The sequence below is a fragment of the Sparus aurata genome, chromosome 20, assembly GCF_900880675.1.
Source record: "Sparus aurata chromosome 20, fSpaAur1.1, whole genome shotgun sequence".
Classification (NCBI taxonomy): Eukaryota; Metazoa; Chordata; class Actinopteri; order Spariformes; family Sparidae; genus Sparus; species Sparus aurata.
The window spans coordinates 3890231-3910439 of record NC_044206.1 but is presented as its reverse complement, the minus strand read 5'-3'; the positions used below and the strand labels follow the sequence as shown (position 1 = coordinate 3910439).

At 43.3% G+C, this 20209-nt stretch overlaps 1 protein-coding gene across 1 annotated transcript in view; it reads right to left on the bottom strand.

The window, feature by feature from the left end:
* The window catches only part of dnah9 (dynein, axonemal, heavy chain 9), a 151646-nt gene extending 133496 nt beyond the window's left edge, over nucleotides 1-18150 (bottom strand). Inside the window, exons 1-14 of the mRNA XM_030401440.1 lie at nucleotides 17718-18150; nucleotides 14836-15032; nucleotides 14595-14753; nucleotides 13356-13486; nucleotides 13024-13235; nucleotides 11867-12100; nucleotides 11563-11730; nucleotides 11096-11212; nucleotides 10849-10999; nucleotides 9371-9485; nucleotides 9108-9176; nucleotides 5854-5980; nucleotides 4756-4902; nucleotides 2027-2135 (exon numbers count right to left, since the gene is read on the bottom strand). Of these exons, the coding sequence (XP_030257300.1) occupies nucleotides 2027-2135; nucleotides 4756-4902; nucleotides 5854-5980; nucleotides 9108-9176; nucleotides 9371-9485; nucleotides 10849-10999; nucleotides 11096-11212; nucleotides 11563-11730; nucleotides 11867-12100; nucleotides 13024-13235; nucleotides 13356-13486; nucleotides 14595-14753; nucleotides 14836-15032; nucleotides 17718-18068 (2287 nt within the window). The 5' untranslated portion in view covers nucleotides 18069-18150. The remainder of the gene's footprint in view (nucleotides 1-2026; nucleotides 2136-4755; nucleotides 4903-5853; nucleotides 5981-9107; nucleotides 9177-9370; nucleotides 9486-10848; nucleotides 11000-11095; nucleotides 11213-11562; nucleotides 11731-11866; nucleotides 12101-13023; nucleotides 13236-13355; nucleotides 13487-14594; nucleotides 14754-14835; nucleotides 15033-17717) is intronic.
* Between the last annotated feature and the right edge of the window lie 2059 nt (nucleotides 18151-20209).

The window sequence follows — 20209 nt, the reverse complement described above, 5'->3', positions numbered from 1 at the left end:
CTTTACATTATATACTCTCAATATATACGGAATGTATATGTGTTAATGTGTTAGAGCTTTAACATTTGCTGTTCTTTCCTAAATAAATATATGTGGTTCACAGTGACATGAGTGTGTACTGCAGTGCTACAGGGTTGGCAGCAGGAGCAGTGACATTAACTTTGACAGCCCTAGTCAGGTCACATGACTGGCACATACATGTGGATGTGTCTGCCTAGCTGAGAAATGTATTGTAGGCTCTGTGAACTGAGCGGGGGTCTCATCTGTCACTGCTACCTGTGCACAAAACAACGATATCAATGTCATAATATCGAATATTCATCATAGATCTGTGTTTCCTTAAACGTTCAAACCAGCAGTGTTGTTATTACTTGTGCACCATTACTTTGGAGAGGCCTGTGCACCTTTCTAATGTGAAATGTACAAGCCAATTCAATGCACAAATCAAATTACACCCAATATTTCATCACATTCCCCACCATTCAAACTGCAGAGTAAGGAAAATGATCAAAAATGAGCAAAGAGGTGGAGCGTGGGTGGAGCTGACGGAAGCCCACTGGCCTGGTTACTGAAACATGCCCACCAATCTCCAAGCTACCAAGATAGCAAAGCAAGCAGTTTTCACAGTGAATTACCTTGCATGACTTGCTTGAGTTTGACCATTGAATTATTCATCTTTATTTCAAATTCGCACACGAGTTTGACTGAGGGTTTATCTGCCCCAAAACAACTAGAATACAGGGCTGTCCATTAGCCGTAAGATAGCAAGCAACAGTAGGCACCGACGGTGTGTGTTTGTGTTCAGCTTGATGCTTGATGCCCCCCACCCACTTTCAGTTTATGAAGAACATTTCATGTAGTAGTCATGTAAGAGAGAATTACAGCCATTAAGAAGTGAGAGTGAAGAAAAAATCCATGTTTCGATCCCAAATATTAACAACAACAACAGCATCTCTCTGTCCTCCTCACTCTTGGTGTTCATTCCTCCAGAATCCAGGCTCTGCCCACAACTGTCTCCTGCAGAGCTCATCAGCTCCAAAAGCTGTCGTCATGCAACGCTAACAGGTTCACTCGTTAATCCAAAATGCCAAAGTCTGTCCTTCCACTCTGGTCTATTAGTCCAATTAACGGCACAGAAAGACATATCATGTGTCCTATATTTGCATTAAAAAATATTCCAAAGGCATCAACAGCTCGAACTTCAAAATCATTGACTGGAATTATCAGAGGTTAATTTAAGCTGAGAGCTTGCAGATAGCTGTCACTCCACACACTCTATTAAGCGTAACTTTAAGCCTTAATTTCATTTAAGATGTATAAAATTCACCCCTGTGGAGCATCAGCAGGGAAATTAGCGAAAGAGACCAGAAGCATTTATTGTGGCAGGCTGTGAACATGTTTATTTCTGCTGTAAAGTTGGGCCTTTCAAAGTGAACTCTTACAGGGATGACTCTCATGTGGCCATTCGAAGAACTGCAGTTTTTCAGCAGTTCTGCATATATGCTTCATTGTTCTGCCCTGGAGGCTGCCGCTCCAGCAGCTTTCAGAGCGTGCTAACCCTGACTTCAGCCGAGGGCTTGATGGCCCTGCTTTGGAACAGTGTCAGCCCTGAGTATGACGAGTAATCCCTTGAAAATCAACAATTTACATTCACATTTACACACATCTGTGTTTTACAACCAAACACAGTTTGCCAGTATGAAATGGGGCAATTAAACAGAGTAGTCAGACATCATTCTAGAATGTAAACATTACTCGCCTGTTAGACACTGGCAGATTTGCATTGCATTGTGAATCATACTGGCCCCTGGGCTTAGCTTAACCCTGGGTTACAAACTGGGGCTACCTCAGGCTAAGAATATGCAGTGGGAAAATCCCCTCATTTGTTCTATTCAGGAGAGGAGAGAGGAGTTAAGCAGATTAATACTGGATCTGGTGTTCATGTGCCATTTAACAGTAGAAAAGGAGATATTTAAACATGTCAATAGTCAAGAGCTATCAAGTATTTCTCAGTTGGTGTACTAACCTTGGCTGTTCCAGTTCAGACTCTCCTCTGCCTTTTTCAGCTGAGCGTCAATGTCCCTGAGCTGGCCCTGAACCAGAGGCTGCTCCACGTCCAGCACTGACTGCATCACCTGCAGCCAGACGGTGGGAGACAGAGAAACATGTGATTTGATTTTCAGCTCCCATTAAATGTGTACAGAAATATCATTTTAATAAAACTTCTGTTTGGCTGCCGGAAGGGCACACAGAGGCCCAGAGCATCAAGACAGGATGTCATCCTCATTAAAGCCACTGTTTCTGGATTGTTCCATGTTGCATTGATTTAATTGGACTTGAACTTTTGGCTACCTGAAGCGATGAAATGCTATATTTTTAATATGTAATCATCTCATTGAGGGAGCTGCGGTACGTGTGGCTGAGCTTTGTGAGAGCTGTCCTCTGCGAGGCCGAGTTAATTACATCACTGATTGCTCCTACATTGTTTCATGCTACATTATTAAAATTGCCATTTTGCCCCCATGCCCACTTCCCATTAAGACCAACAATAGAATTAAGTGTTTGATTGTGTCTCTGAGAAAGACAGGCATATTTCATGCACTAATTTTCATTAAGAAAGTACACTGACACCATGCACATTTTCATTAGCCTAACTTGAACATTCAATTCTTATATGTGTGTTTATTTGTTTTCTGTATGCACAGCTGTCACTGCAGTTCAGTTGAGAAGAATATAACTGATCCAAGCCACGATTTGGACGTTTCTGTTGTGGTATCAGACAGCAGAAAAAAACCCATTAATAACCACGACAGCAGCCCCACGAGGCTGTGATGCTCTTTAAACGCCACAAAACAAAACTAACGGATGGATGAAAACTACAGGTTATGTTGTTACATTTTGGTGCAGCCACTATAATTACAGATATCTTGTATGGAAATGCAAATATGGAACTGTTTATTTAAAGGATATCAAAGAAGAATGTTTGATATATGACCAGAGGGTGGCGCTAAAGACTAAAGGGAAAAAAAAATATATTAAAAATGACTTACCATACCTTACGAAATTGAAAGCTATGACCTTGTGACTGCACTAGAAGATCACCAGGCATCCTTCATAATAATTAGCATTCATTCTCTGGAGACAGCCAAATTCTCTAACACATGTCTTGGCAATCCAGCCAAAGGTGTCTAGATTGAGTACTTTACTGGCTAAATCCCTACCAAAGAAAAGGTACCAGCTCGCCAAAATGCAACCTAGGGTCTTTTTTGTGAATGTACTCGAGTCAAACGTTTGACTCAAGTACGTTCACAAAAAAGACCCTAGGTTGCATTTTGGTGAGAGTTTCGCTTTAAGTCTGTACTATCGGCAACCAGGTTGGAGGTCATTTTGAAAACAGTAACATGAAGCTAGCAGAAGGAAAGAGAATCCTGCCTGAAAGGAGGTGAGTCTACATCTAGCAAGTCAAACTACAGTCCAACTGAAACAGACATGTTCACTGCATGCAGTCACGCAACGCCAACACGCAAATACAAAGGCATAGAACAACTACATTCATACTTGGTGACAAATGCACATTCTTAGACGATACTATTGAACTATCAACACTTTGGTTGTAGAAATCCAAGATAACAGCAAATAGCATTGAGGAATAGCAGAACAAAGATGGTAATTCCATCAGTTAGGAACCAGACAGCCTGGCCCTTTCCTCTGTGCTCTGGTGGGGAATGTGATGAAATATTGGGCGTAATTTGATTTGTGCATTGAATTGGCTTGTACATTTCACATTAGAAAGGTGCACAGGCCTCTCCAAAGTAATGGTGCACAAGTAATGATAACACTGCTGGTTTGAACGTTTAAGGAAACACAGATCTATGATGAATATTCGATATTATGACATTGATATCGTTGTTTTGTGCACAGGTAGCAGTGACAGATGAGACCCCCGCTCAGTTCACAGAGCCTACAATACATTTCTCAGCTAGGCAGACACATCCACATGTATGTGCCAGTCATGTGACCTGACTAGGGCTGTCAAAGTTAACATGATTATAATAGAGCCGTTCATTTTTTTGACAAGTGATCAACACACGCACTTTATGACCCTCGGACCACCCTCGTAGTTTGTGAAATCAAGACGCGATGCAGCAGTAAAGTTGTGGATGGAAGCAGAAACAAACCTCCTTGAGTAGACACGGATAAAGAAATGGGATGGCAAGTTCAGCTTCACAGCCCTGACAGATGGTTCTCTCGACAATAACAAAGTTATTTGCATTTACTGTCGATGTGAACGAGTTACCACTGGAGTACGTTCAGTCAGATTTACTGATCTTGTTCTACAACAATGAGCTCAAGTTATGGAAAACTGGACTGTGTATAATAATGTAACTGAACTGTATGAGTCTCCACTGTGACAGTGTTTCAGATGAAGAAATACTGACACACAGTCACTCAGACAACTTTTCTAATGAGGTCGTATTGCTAGAAACCCATGAAAAATCACAAATACCAACACATTCTGACCAGCCACCATCTTTACAGTCACATGACCAGCTGTGTGGGAGAACTGATCTAGCTAGCAATGCTAATGTTAATAGCGGCCGATGTTGCTCACACGGCCAGCTGTAGAAGAAACTCTCTCAAGTTCTTCCAGCTGTCCCGGCTGAGCTCAGGGCTCTGACATCAAACAGTTAGGGTCACTGAGTGTAATTAGCCTTTAACCCCATCTTCATAGCTTTCAACATTATTTAAGCCGACCTTGTTGTATCTGCCCACGGTGAGCTCCAGGTTGGTCACATACTGCCACAGCTGCCCTCTGGTGGTGTAGATCTGCACTGCAGTTTCGGGGATAGCCTCGGTCTGTCTGGCCTCCAAGTACTTCACTTCCCTCAGCACGGACGCCAGCTGGGAAGAGGACGGAAAGGGAAGTTATAAGAAATGGAAGACATTTACAACAAGATGATTGCACAAGAGTCTCACTTTCATCCATACAGGCTCTCAATAGTGTGTGCCCATATTCAAAAGCTTTACTCTTAAAGGAACAGGTCACGCAAAAAAATTAAACTAACTCACTATCTCCTTCCCTCATGCTGATGGAAAGTCAGGTGAAGTTACCTAGCCCTGAGAACCCAATTTGCAAGGCATAATTTACACCCTCGACACGCTGTCCAGCTTGCGCATCCACTTTCAACTCGGTGTGTGTAATGTTTTTGGCTTAGATTGAAGTTCTCAGCTTAAAAAAGGCTAACGTCTTTTCAATTTGGAACCCCTGGGCTTCCTGGAACTTGGATTACCCTGGACGAGCTGTATGAGCCATTTTACCGTTTAATTCCAGCTCAAGCTACCACTACTTCAGTTGTTTCGGAGAACGCTGCATCGCTGTTTTGCTGTGAAGCTCCAGAAATGTTTTGTGGACTACGACACTTCAGCCAATCTTCCATCACTGAGAGGAAGGGGATAATGACTGGGATTTCACTTTTATTTTAGGCAAACTGTTCCGATGAGATCAATTTCATAATAAAAAATATATTGGAAAAATAAATATCCAGTGCTACAGTTTAGTGGTGATGACAGGAAACTCGACGTGGAGATTAGCCGGTCTTTCATGCAGTGTTTCCCAACATGACTGACTTTAAACTAAAGAATCTAAATTCTGACCTCAGTAAATAAGAGGATGAGAAGATACAACTTTATTGATCTATACTGACTTATGCAGCTGCAGACAGGCGTGTAACACTGAATGGGAGATATCTAATACATCACCAAACTCTATTCTAACACTGTTAAGTTAGCAGCGACACATCCGACAGCCTGTCTTGGATCATTTTTTCTAACACGTGGGCCCAATGTAAAAACCTGTGGGTTGAAGTTGACTGAGATCAGCTGAGTGGCCGGGTCTCTGCTGATTAATGGCAGGCTGAGGTTGTACTGAGAGCTCTCGCCCACGGTCTCTGTCCATGTCTCATACAGGCTGCGAGAGAATCTGAAACAGCACAACACAAACAACACCATCCCTGATCACAATCAAACAAAAGTTATTATCACAGAAAAACAATTTGTACCTTTCCCGCCAGGGTATAACACTGCTTCATATTCCCATTAAAAGGGCCGGGCTTTTATTTCTCAAGGCCACGGTCGGAAAGCGGCTCGCATTATGAAATTAACATAAGCAACAAAACAAGCAGCTAAAAGGCATATGATTGAGCCATTTTCCCAATCCTCCGAGGTTGTAAACAGAATGAGAGGCGTGATTCGCTCGTCCATATCGAGCAGACAATAAGGGCAGAGGGAGAGGCAGCGCAGCGAAGGAGGGTTGGATGTAGGCGTGGGGGGGGTAATATGAGGATAAACGCTGATTCATCTGGCTGGGAACAGAGAAGATGTCAGGGCTCTGTACAGCTATATCAATCTGTAAATAGCCACGATTATGATGAGAACTTCAGCGCGCACTGTGTGCTCCTTATTGGATTTCTGCTGTGAGCTTCATTTCCTGATAGTGGCACCGCAGACGCAGAGGCAATCAAATGCCTTGGTCATGGCCATAAATCACGCTGCATTTTGTCTGTGGGGGTAATGAGTGAGCATGCCCGTCCTGGTCCTGACTGGAATATGTATAATAATGGTGGCGTTCATCGGAGGCAGCCGCAATGATTATTACAATATAACAAGGGCTCTAATTTCTGATGGGAGTAAATTGAGGGCAAAGAACTGCTGTTGTTCATCATTGCATTACTCTGGGTGGAGGGACAGAAGCGGAGGAGTTATATGAAGCGTGTGGAGCATAAAGAATGGCTGCTTGTCAGGGTGTGTGTGTCTGCGTCTGAGAGTGCACGCTGTGATGTGCATCTCATTCACAAAAGACTTAGTTGCATACTTGTGCATATACTGCACACACACACACACACACACACACACACACTCACTGTTATAGTACCATACTTGTAAGGATTTAAAATGACTATATACTCACTAACTTTAACCCAATTTTTTACAATCACTGATGGTAGACCATTTGTTACGTTAAAACAGGGGGATGGACCAAGTTTTTTTTTGTTTTTTTTTAATCCCAGACAAGTCATCTGAGTCTTTTGTTTTTTTCAGCCATGGTCGGGACTGTAGACTCTACAACAAGTCCTGAAAACACCAGACGGAGAAACATGAGTCAGGCAGATTAGACATATTCAACTAGAGAGGGCAGGTTCTGAACAACTTGCTGTTGTGAATGCTCCCTGTTGACAAATGCCCAAATGCCCATTGCTTGCTATGAAAACTTTGAATAATGAAATAGTTTGAATATCTTAAGGTTTTGGAAGAGCCCTCTGCCCCTGCACTCACTGTGAAACTCAGGTTAGAGAGGGGGGTGGCAGGTAAATCCCCCTCACCCCCCCTCAAATCGCCTACTGATCACTGAAACGTAACATTAACACTAATCTAAGCTGTAAAAGAGTTATCGTTATCAATGAATCTGCTCGAATATTTCTCAACAGATCGATCGTTTGGTATATGATGCACTGATTTATAGGCTGAACATCAGAATTGGCCGATAAGCCAATATGTGTGGTTGCAGTAAACGCTTTTGAGAGGCTTTCAAGAAGAGGCTTTTGAGAAATTGTTTTTCAAGACTTTTTCATGGGAAAGAAAGTTAGTGTAAAGTTTTTATAATTTGTATGATTTGATTGATTGGCTGGTCAGTGTAACGGCGGGCTGACTGGCTTTAAAACAGTTCAGTTCTTTTTTTTTTACAAAAGGAAGAATACATAACAAAAACAAAGATTTCAATATAACGGTATCAGTTATCAGCCAAATGGTTTTAAACATCAGTATCCATGATGGATGTTTGTGCCAACTTTAAAGAAAATACCTCAAGGTGATCATGAGATATCCTGTTCAAGAGAATCCGCCAGAAAAAGAAAAATGCCCCCAGCCGTGGCTGTCGGCAGTGCAGAGGCATAATGATGCTAACCTAAGAATGCTACACATACAGTACAGTAGCAGGATTGACACTCATCTAATTAATATCGTTATATTGAGACATATTAAAATGACTTTGCAGCTTTGTGAGGCTTTTTAGTGTCTTTTCAGTTCATTGTGTTTTGGCTGTAAATTCACTGTTCGGTTCATCTCAACACTGTCCTCAACCAACAGCAGCACAAACTGCACCTCTAAAATGACCACGCCACTCCTCAGAAACACTTCCAGCTAAAAACTGAGCATTAGAACCTTCATGACGGAGGATTTATTGCAGGACTGTTGTAGTAGACTACTGTTAATATATATAGCACCATAAAGTGCAATGAAAATTTCCCATAAAAGATCAAAAGTAGTGTCAGGGGCATGTACAGTACTTTCTGCTAACAATCTTGTAATGCAATGTGTTACATTAGATGTGAAATGTGCAGTCCCCTGAGTAGAGTAAATCACAATAACACACCTGGGGGGATGATGCAAAGTGACAATGATTTAAAAATGGCCCAAATCTCAATTTAGCAGTCTTACATCACCTCCAGAATCAAGCTGTAACCTGCAGTTGTAGAAGTGGCCTTGTGCCATAGAGAGGAGAGGGGAAACATGTTCATAGTGTGGGACTTTTCTCATCTTTGTTTGAAGACATTTCTTCGGAGCAGAAAATCGCCCTGTGTCTCTTTCTGTCTTTGACTCTCACAACTCCGCTCCTCTGCTTTATCTTCCAGGTTGTGATGTTGGATGTGGTCTAAAAGGCCATTTCTCACTTGGCATCAGTGAACAGCGAAAGAGCATATGGGATTAAGGGAGGCCTGTGAAATAATCTGCAGAGCAGCGCCGCAGTAATGAGAACATAAATCACGCCTGGAGCTGCATGTCTACATGCTATTCCATAGGGGCCGATTCATAACTGTTAGGCACTCGACTAACAAAAACACTAATGTTGAGTTAAAAACAGCGCTGGTGTGAGATTACAGGAAGAGACAGAGCTAATATCTGCTTCATGTCACTGACTTTTATATTTACAGTCCAACAAAAAGTCACTGTCCATTCTGTTTAATCTCCCTTCCTGTTCTTTTATTCAGTAACACATTCATCGAAGCATGATGACATTTCGTGTAACACACTGAGATAAGACCCACACACACCTGTCCAGCAGTTGCATCATCTCCTCATACTTCTGGATGACCCTGGCTCCTTCTGCAGACTCCAGGCACCTGCAGAGAAGATGACATTTTACAACCCAGGCAAAGGTTATACCCAATATCTTTCACTGGCCAATATTCCAAAGCATCATTTTATGGGGCCTTTAAAACAGCAATTTATTCTCACTGAGAACACTGCAGATGCGTGACCACGATGAAATTCGGTTGTTTTATCTCCTGTGTTGGAGACAAGAGAGGAGACTCACGGGTAGAAGAGGTGTCTGAATCTGGAGAAGGGCGTCTGGATGCGCTGCTGGAGCTCCTGGGCCCATCTCAACCCACCGGCTACTGCTGGCATGTTCTTATGGACTGGAGTCCAACCTGAGAAGGTCAGGAAGCATTACTTACACATATAAGAACATACTTCTCCAACACTTGCCTCTGTACACCAACTGTCTGTAACCTATAGGATCCAATTTAAATGTCTTAATGATTCGGCACCTTTGTACATGAATACATACAAAATGTCTATCACAACATGCTGCTGTCATCAGACTCCGGGTCTGGTGTTTTTTTTTTTTTTGGTCCTGTCATACCCACACACTCCAGACACACAGGTCTAATGTGGCAACAATGAGTAAAATCTAACTGTTTGCTGTGTTTTGTGCCTCAGTCTCATTCGGTGAAGTGCCTGTTACTTCCACTCCTCTCTATTCGTGTCTCTTCTTCGTTCCCTCCACTCGCTTATCAGGTGGGAGGGAAAGGGGGCAAGGAAAGGAACTGAGGATGTACAAACTGATAAATGAGAATAGGGGACAGTCTCACTGTGTGGTGTTGGACTGTAAGTGTGCACGGGCTTTAAGGGTCTCCAATGACTTTCAAGGATCTCTCTTGATCGCTCTCTTTTTAATTATGAAGTTTTAAAATGAGCATCCCAAATTTAATCTCTACAACAACCAAGCGTCTGAGGCTCACAGTGTTCAGATCACAGTCACATTCTTACTCAGACTTTTTTGAGGACTGTAAGCCGGTATTAGAGAGTAGAGTAGCAGCAGAGACGTAGTGGTAGATGAGGGGGGACAGAGATGGGGGACACACAACGAAGGTCCAGAGACAAAAGGATGGTTCATTCTCCAGGCATCAAACCCCTGAGCAAACAGGGCTTTAAAACATTAAGAGTTGGTCCACCTACATCACAGTAATGATATATATCACCTCTAGTCTTTGATTTATTCACCCAAGGTTTGACATATTTAAGACTTTTGCATCTATTTCAATATTGTGGATGTGAATGGACAAATGATGCTGTATATACACAAACATTGAACAGACCACACTGTCACTCCTTCATTCTGATACACACTAAATAGTTCACTTAGTGAGCACTAAACTGAGATTTCAGACATTCAGCACTTCATTAAGTAAAATGCAGAGCACTGCATTGTGCGATTGTTAGAGTAACGTTTGCTTGTTCCGTTGTTGGGACTATGGAATACAGTGTGTAACTTTCACACTCAGAAATGAAATAAAGTAAAGGGCCACAGCTGGCCCGCTATGACACTCAATTTTGCAAATCAGATGTTTTTAGAGGAAAAGAGTAATAAATACAATCATAATATGAATCTTTAAGTTGTTTTCTCTTTTAATACATAGGATCGCTAATTATATTGCTCTCCCATACATCTCTCTGTAAGATAAATAACTATTGCATTGTGTAAACTGTCAGCATTGCTGCGACTCTCACCCAGCTCCTCTGCAGTCTGGATGTGTTTGTTGAACAGGAGTTTACAGCAGTCCAGCTCTCTGTCCATCATGGAGACAAGGAGAGGGTTTCTGTCCTGAGCATCTGCAGCCACTAAGGGGCGCTGCAGCAAGCTACCGAACATATCCAGAACCTGCAGACATCAGATAAGAGAAAGGGCTTTCAATACATGTGAGAATGTCTCTGTGAATGTGAGCGAGAGAAACACAGAGAGATCTTGTTCTCAGACCTTGAAGGCGTGCTCCAGTCCGGAGGCGTCCTCAAAAGCCTGACAGAAGACGGCTCCTAGTCGTCGGTCTGTGTCATCCACCTTAAGTTTGAACTCCCTCACATCTTCCTTGTACTCCTGCAGGGCAGATAGCTCAGTTAGACGAAGCACCACAGAGCCGTGCGAGCAAACGCAGAGCCAGCACAGCATATTCCCTTTCACATCTGACTGACTCAGAGCCGTCCAGCAGGGAGTACTGACTGGGTCTTACAAGCAAAGTAAATTGCTTTTCTTGCAATAACTCAGGAACATCTTGGTTAAGCATCTAGATGGCACTGAAAAGAAGTCTATTAGGCCAGGAAACAATTTGCTCCGCAAACGGTGAGTGACCAGGTTGTGGTGGTTTTTGCAAGCTTGAGAAAAAACAGGCATGTACTGTGTGAAGTGGACAAAAGCTTGATGCACCCTGCCATCATATCACTCCATACCCGGTTGTTGAGGTCCAAGCAGTCATAGGGCTTCTCTGTGAGGAATTTGTAAGTGTCCACAAACTCTTGGTGGAGCAGCTGGACCTGCTGGCTGAGGGCACGGCCTCTGACACCTCCAATCTCCAATTTTTCAAGCTTCAGCAGGTCCACAGCTGTCAACAGGATGTCCTACAGGGAGGAAGGAATGGAAAATGGTGTAACTGCAGGAAATGATCTGATCTCGATGCTCACACCAAAAATGCAGCCATTTCTTGATGATTGTGCACCTTTTGAGAAAAATAGTGGCTAATGTTTCCATACTCACCTTAATAGTCTTGACTCTGTTAGTAAAGTTGTCGAGTCCAGAGAACACCAATGCTGGGGAAAAGTCCCAAGGTCTCACCAAGCTACCATTCCTCTGGTACTGGCTTAGATTGGCCCTACGCTCCTCGTAAGTTCTCCTGAAGAGCTCCAAGATCTCCTCACTCGTCTGCACCTTCAGGAGACTCTCTGAAACCTCTCCACGCATAACCTCCTCTGGAACTAGATACGCCCGGGCCTGGGGTGGGACAGCAGCGACAGGTTAGCTGTGACTAGGGCTGTAGCGATACACTAATCTCACGATATGATACGATACACGATTTTCAGCTCACGATATGATATACATCACGATATTCAGCCAACGATACGATTCGATACGATTCGATACACCTACATCATTTTCTGAAAGATTTTAAAAGGGACAGTGTGATTTTGGTAACATCTTGTGAGTGAATACGACAATACAACCATTGAATTAACTGTAGGGCTGGTTATCACCAGGTACCTCGCGATAAAATACCATCACAATATTTTGCCCTCGATAACGATAATATCACGATACAGCGATTCTGCGATAATCGACATATTGCAAGAAATTTCCCTTTTACATGGTTCTCCTTTCAATAAGGTGAGTAAATAAGGTTAAATTCAATACTGTCTCTCAACACATGAAATTAGTGAGAATTAGCCTGCTAAATTTCATAGTCATTTTGCTTGTTTCTAATTTCATTAATGTTACGTTTATTGCTTTTCTGCATACGGTTTGAAAACATAACCTTATGTAATGTAACGTAAACACTGGTAACCAATTACCGACATACATGTTATAATATTACCGTAACTCTGATTGGAAACGCAAAAGGAAGAATACAGAATCTGACAGCATGAACAGTGAAAGCCTTCACAGCTGAGAAGAATGAAGAATAAAGAGAAGAGCTCCACCCACAGTGAAACCTCAACAGAAAACCCAAGAACAAAATCACAGCACCACCAACCCACTCCTATTTCCTTGTACTGGGAGGTGATCTCTGTCAAGTGCGGTTCAGAAACACCACAGTAATGAGTACTTAGCAACAGAGTGCTACCACAATAAATAGAACTCAGAGAACAGGCTCTTGGGATCGAATTGCCACTTGATAGAGAGAAGACTGTGCAGTTGACCTGCTGTATGAGGAGGTTGCAGGTCTCCTGCAGCAGAACGATGAGGCGTGCTGGGGTGTTGTAGTATCTGGAGTTTGCCCACACCAGGCATACTGTGTGCATCAAAGGGCCAATGTGACCCCTGACATCAGGAAACTCTGCGCTCTCCATGTCCTCAAACAGACGCTCCAGGGGCCTCAGATAGGTGCAGATGTCCTTCGCCTCCTCCAGGGCTGGAGAGTGAAGATGTGAACAACGGTCAGTTCACGGACAAAGTACTGCATATGAAAAAGAAACCCCAGAAAGCAGGATTTCAGTTTTTACATTTCAGGTGTATTTGATTGTGACATTACCTGCAAGGACATCCTGTTGCATGTTGGTAAAAGCAGGAAAGTAGCTGCTCTCAGCAGCCTCCAGCAGCATCGCCATTTTATCCACCTTTGAGGATTTTAACTGGGAGTGGATGCACTCCAGATCTGCATATCTTTAAGGAGAAAAACAAGAACAGAAAGCTTTTCTATCACATTTCTAGAAGACCACTGGATCGGGTTGCATGCAGAAGTCTGTATGAAATTGTCCAAATTGAGATGTTTTGAAAATTTGCTGTACTGAGGGCGATCTCTGAGATCCCCCCACATACCGAAACCACAGGCAGAAAGTTAGCATCCCTGCTATTTCCAAGCTTGTAAACTCAGGAAATCTAGTCGTGGTTGCGTTTAAACTGAAAGAATGTGTTTGCTAGTTGCTGAAGACATTACTACAGGCTTTAATAGCTAACATCTGTGCTGCAGTCCAGTTAAAAGTAATCAACAATAAAGTCATACTGTTCATACTGTCATAAATAAAATGTGTGTAAAGTATAAGCAGTAAAAATGTAGCTTATATATTGCTGTTTGGCCATTTTGTCAAACTTTTTGTAATTCCATGTATATTGTGACTGTCTGTGACTGAAGTGTCAAAGTCAGATATTAACCATATTCCGTATTAGCTACCTCTGCTACTCTTTAGTCACACATGCAGTTATAGCTGCTAATAAACACTTTAACGTAAGCTTGCTGCAAGATGAAGATTTCATAACAGTTGTATGGGAGGTCTAGTTTGTGTGGTGAGACCTATTTTAATTTAGTGGTGAAATGTTATTAAATCACCGCTTAGTACATAATTAAGATATACTGTTGCCAGGCTAAGGTTAAACTTATCAAGGGCAATAACAGTGGATACATTTCAAATCTGCATGTGTCCAAAGAGCAAAACAGATGGAAAACAGACAGGCCTTTGTCACATGTGAGCAGAAGAAACAAATGATAAAAGTAGTGGATACTGGCCTCAGCAGGTGTGATTCTGCTGTAGCCGACAAAAAAAAACAAAACAAAAAGGAAGCAGTGGGCTCCAAATCACATTTTTCGCTTGATAGCACAGGTGTTCCTTCTGAAACTAGAATAATTAGCCACAGCAAAAACTTTGAAAACAACAATTCAACTTTGGAGGTCCTCTGAGGACGTGTTTTATTTTCATACAATCACGACACTGAACAAGTGCCTCTCAGAGGCCGTCAGTGGACATGCAGCGTCTGTAATAACACAGGACCGGACCTGTTGTTCCAGAAGAGCAGCTCTGTGTGTGGTGTGGGGCTTTTGCCTTCCAGCAGAGCCTCAGAGGAGTCTTTCTTCAGGACGGCGCGGATCTGATGGCTCCACTCAATCACTGCCGACTCCAAGGAGTGGATGATACTCCCATCCACTGTTTTCCTCCTGTGAAAAGTAAAGCATTTGAATGCAGACGTGGGGCAAATGATCCACTGACATGAGCCTTTATGTCTCATGGTTTGTTTACCTTTTGTCCGTCTCCAGGGCAGCCTGCTCCACTCTCTCGGAGCCTGCCGGGAGAGGCAGCAGAGTCTTGCCTTGCACTTGGCCTGACACTACAAACACATTGGTCTTGAGGGAGTGCACGTGGCGTCTGACATCCTTAGACACAACCTGTGGCCATTCAGTGTGGTTCCTACTGTTAGACAGCAGTGGGGCCACAACCTGGAGGAGCAGAGGGAGATGTTAGTTTTCTCAAAATGGAATTGTTTGCTTTGGAGTGAACTTTTGACAAATACAGGGGAGGAAGAATTATTCTGAATTTTGCTGAATAAAACATTATGTAGAAACTGGCATTTTGTGAGATTTGGTGCGGCCCATTGTATCTGAGTATCACCACTGTCATAAATACAAGTCCCAGGTGTGTAACAGTTTTTCAGATGTAATAAAGGTGCTGGCTACAAACAAAACTCCTGACGTGGAAACAATGTTTCTCCCTTTTACAAGACAATGTACCGTAAACATGATTCTGAAGCTGTTGTCATAGGCAGATTGGCCAGTGCCAGTGTATAACATTACTGTATATGCTCAGGAAGTATCGGTGTCCACTAACTGGAAGGCTTGTGGTTCTATCCCGGGCAAAGTGTCGCCACTGTAGTAGTGTGCAGGTTTTAAGAGTTTTTTGCCTCATTTTGAGGGCAGCCAACGCATTTCTTTCTTAAAGTACTATACATTATTTGGGTCAACCCTGCTTTATTTAAAGACAAAAAAATAAAGGACGCTGGAGCGACAATCAGTGCGTTTACATGCACAGCTTAGTCGGATTACAGCCATAGTTCGACTATGCTACTCAATCAGACAACTGCAATTGTCCAAGTATACATGCCGGTGAGAAAATCGGATTATTGGCAGGAGCATGTGATAGGTGGCGCTGTACCCATTTCAACAAGTGGTAATAGAGCCACCTCCGGCTTACGTCTTTACATCACCAGCAACAACAAACTGCCTCGGCATTCGAGAAAGATGGCGTACGAAGAGCGAGACGAAGCTATATCTTTGTACATTTCATATATGGTGTACATGATAATTACACAAACTAGGTGCACAATGGCGCTCTTTCTTGCGGTGATTTCGGAGTAAAGACGCTGCCGCCGCCGTCCTTCTGCTTCCGGCTCACGGCCCCGGGAAAGAAATCTTGCACCTGCGCAGAACGCAAAATCCGATCCAATCTGATGGAACGTATACATGCAGGAGTAATGTGACTATCAATCAAATAATCCAGGTGTTATAATTGAACTATGAGAAATCCAATCCGGTCCGATTTTAGTCAGACTAAGTACATACATGCATCTCAAAAATCCGATCATAGTCGGACTAACACAGTAATTCGGTTTTCTTGAGTGTCATGTAAACGCACTGAATGTCAAACTTTATCAGGCACCTGAAAACACACCGAGATAGGTCTGTCAGCCAGATGGGAAAGTAAATGTTATCATCTGTAGACAGTTAGCAGTCATGTTTAACTCAGCATGATAATCTATCTAACATTAGCTTGCTGGATTAGATGGCTGTTGGCTGATTATGTAGAAAAGACTAGCGCTGCCACTCTTGTTCACAGTGCTGGCTTTGCCGTGACTGTAAAAATGGTCAGGTGATTCAATAGTCCACGTTCTGCTGCCACCATCAGCTGGCTGAGTTGGAAAGCAGGTCCTCAATCCTGGATAGAACTATCATTAGTTCATTACTATCATTACAGCTTGCAAGAAAAACCCTAAAAACTGAACGTTGGAAATTATTAATCTATCCTTAAGAAAAAATCCCTCACAGCCACAACTAAAATCTAAGTCTACAAATAGTGTGACACTTATAATATTAGTGTCGCCTAATATTTATGTGCAACTGTGCAGATGAGTTACATAGAATAAATGGACAGGTCATGGTAGTATATGCCGAAAGTGTAAAAGTTTTGATTACAAAGAATGCACCCTTTCAATGTGTTATAGTACTGTATGTTACAATTTAGTTTTATTATCAGCTACCGATGCATTTACATATAGGAGGTATTTAAATGTTTAAACTGGTCAGGACTAACTGCAGCTGTCAGAAACATGGAGTATAGCTGCAGGACCCCTTTCTCCCAATTTGGTAGCCAATTACACCCAACCTATTATCCAGTAGCAATGGACTACAGATGGAATGTAGCTTTAGTTAAATCTGGTGCGCCCATCTCTTTGTTTATTGCAAACATTTAATGTAAGTGCACATTGTCCTTTTAAATGAACAAACTAAACTAAATAGCACAGAGGCCTCACATTGACTAGCTTCCAGTCCTATGAGTCGAATGAAGTGCAGCAAACACTAACCCTAACACTAAACCTAACCCTAACCCTAACACTAAACCTAACACTAACCCTAACACTAACACTAAGGGAAATGTAGGAACAAAGACCTAATTTTGAAAACGTCCTCTAAATGTGGGAACATAGAGCCCAATTTTAATAAAAATCTTAGAAATGTGGGACCACTGAGCTGTGGGAACATAGGGATGATCTCCTAGCTACAATACTTGAGTAGTGAAGTGAACACTTCACTTAACTCTCCACCACTGCTACACTGTATGCAAATAGCTACACACAATGCTCAGGACTGGTAACAATGGCGGGGCTGGCGAGGGTTCTGCTCCACACCTGCTCACACACTAATGAAAGGTTGTGGAGAAGCATTAGGTTGAAGATTAACTTTCACTAAGAAACGTAGTGAAGTGCAAACACAGTGCAGCTCCCTTCTGGAGCTCTACCTGGCTGACTACATGAGTTTGTTCAACAGGTGCTGCTAACAGAGTGAGAGTCATTCATCTCCTGTGAACAAACTGTTAGAGGAAACCCCACACAATCATTAACACACGCTCACCTCCTCAACCAGAGCGGAAAACTGCTCCAGCGGAGCGTAGGACAGGTCCCCGTACACCAGGCCCTCCTTCATGGACTGCGGACTGAGCGCTGCCCCCGTCCGCTTCACGAAGTACACCGCCTTGTGCCTGCCGGCGGCTGTGAAGGCGGCGGCGGGCTGCAGCAGTCCGGCCGCGGTCACAGACACCACCAGGGTCCTGCGCTCGGCTCTGTCCAGGAACTCCTGCAGCACCTGCCTGTTGTCCTCGCTGGACACGCACTTCTGCCATTTGTCCTGTTTCACTTTCAGAGTCCTCAGCACGTAGTCCGCGATAAAGTCCAGTCTCCTGTCCTCAGCGGGTGGCTCCTCCATGTCCGCAGGACGCCGTGCTGTCCCCAGGTCAGTCCCGCAGCGTCTGAACCGCTGGTGCCTCGGCCTCCATAGTAACGCAGTGTTTGCATTAATCAGGGCCGTTGCTTAGGGGACATGAGCGACCTGGAGCTGACCCAGGACCGGGACATCCCTCTGTCTGTCCCCCGGCTGACTTGTCACCCATTGTTCCTTCTGTTTGTGAAGAATCAGAATCAGCTCAGCTAATTCTAAGAGGAGATATTTTACATAGAGATGGATCACTTTCATCGATCAAATCCGTTAATTCATCAGTCATTGATCGAACCAGCTGTGTATCATCTACTAATGCAAAACCTTTTTGTTCTCCCAAAACTAAATTCCATCTGCTGCACCTCACTCACTCTGTATTTGCACTGACATCTAAATCTGTTTGTGTCTAACAAATGTATAGTACAGGACTTTATTGTATCGCAATACGAGTTTATTGTTTGTACAGTCTAAATATGGTTTGATCATAAACAATAAATATAATCAATCTAACAATATTTAAACTTTAACTGAAGCCGCAGCGCCTCTATTGATCTGTCTGAACGCTCCAATTAAAAGCCAGTCCCTCCGATTGGTCAGCTGTCAGAGGCCTGAGCAGGTGACTGTATGGTTATGACATCACATACTAACCAAAGTCCTGACAGCTTGTTCAAAGGCACAGTTACTGATAACATGCTGTGAGCATTATCCACTGTATCCACTGTAGGGAGTCTTTACTGAATAAAGAATGCGGTTAAGTAGAAAATAAATTTGAGGCTAAGGGAAAACTCAAAGTTACATAAAATGTCTCGGAGGCTTTACAGGGCCTGTGAGACAGTGTGTGTGCAGCAACGACAAACCCACTGAATTCTTGTGAGAGGAAATTCAAAGAGAGATCCCGTCTTCACTGGGAGCATTAGGAGACGTAGGTGGGAAAACAGGGTGTGGGAATAGGGGGTCAAGGGAGTTAGGGAAGTTGGATGGGGGGGCTAGCTTGGAGGACGGATGGCAAAATCTCCTACAGATCACAGAAAAACATGGGAATCTTCTCCTCTGAGAGTCTGTAAGGCCTGTTTTTGATCCGCTCTTCCAAGTTGACGGTCCTGCCCCATCTTGTCTCTAGAGTGTGATGGATGTCACTGGGGGACTGGATGAGACAGGACCTCTCCTCCCACCACTGCAGCTGTTGACTCTCCAGCTCTGTCTGTGTTGGGGTCAGACTTCAGTTTGTTACTCTCCTCTGTCTACTGGGCTAGCCACATGTCTAGTTCCGTCTGGTTCTCCTTTTCTGCTCCTGAAATGCTGTCGTTGGAGCTCAGGGATATGGTTTGGCAGTTGTGGTGGTGGCCAAAGGCTTTGTCCTGTGGACGAGGCCTAGTGCCAACTCCCTGGCCTCACAGGCCTGCTGTGTAGTCCCTGAAGGTGTATCAGCTTGTTGTGCACAACCTCAGGCTGCCTTTGGAGAATACTATAGTTGGACACTGTCTCAGGCTGCTGAGACAGTCCATCTGGCCCTTTTTGGTGAGATGAGTTGTTTTCCCTGCTCTGTGGAAGCTGCATCCCTGAGCAGGTGGTTAATAATGTCTGACCTCCACAGCCTCTGGACCACACACTCCCTCTCCTTCGCAGCAGCATCCAGAGTTGCCCCCAGACATTCTTCTGAACAGAAACAAAATGAAAAATCTGAGAATGTAAGGAAATGTAATTACAACTGCCCACATATATTAATGTACCAACATCAAGATGCATATGTTTAACAATATGCCAGATGTCAAAGAAATGGATTGGTTCCTCTGGTCACAACGCCTCCCACACCCACTGCTAATCTAAGGAGTATGAAATAACTTCATTCTGATAATAAAAACATGGGCTTTTCTCTAAATACTCTGCACAGAGATTGTGTGTACATATGTGTGTGTGCTTGTGTCTACCTGGCCTCACATTAGGAGCTGCTTGGGACCTCTGAGCTCTCTAAAAATGTTGTTCAGTCATATTATTAACTGTGTGCCATCAAACAAAAGCCAGTCAACACAAAAGGTCTGTGTCTTCTGGACATTAAAGACAAGGCACTTTCATTTATTGTGTGGCCTTAGTAGACAGGACAGCGTAGACAGATGACAGGACACAGGTTGAGA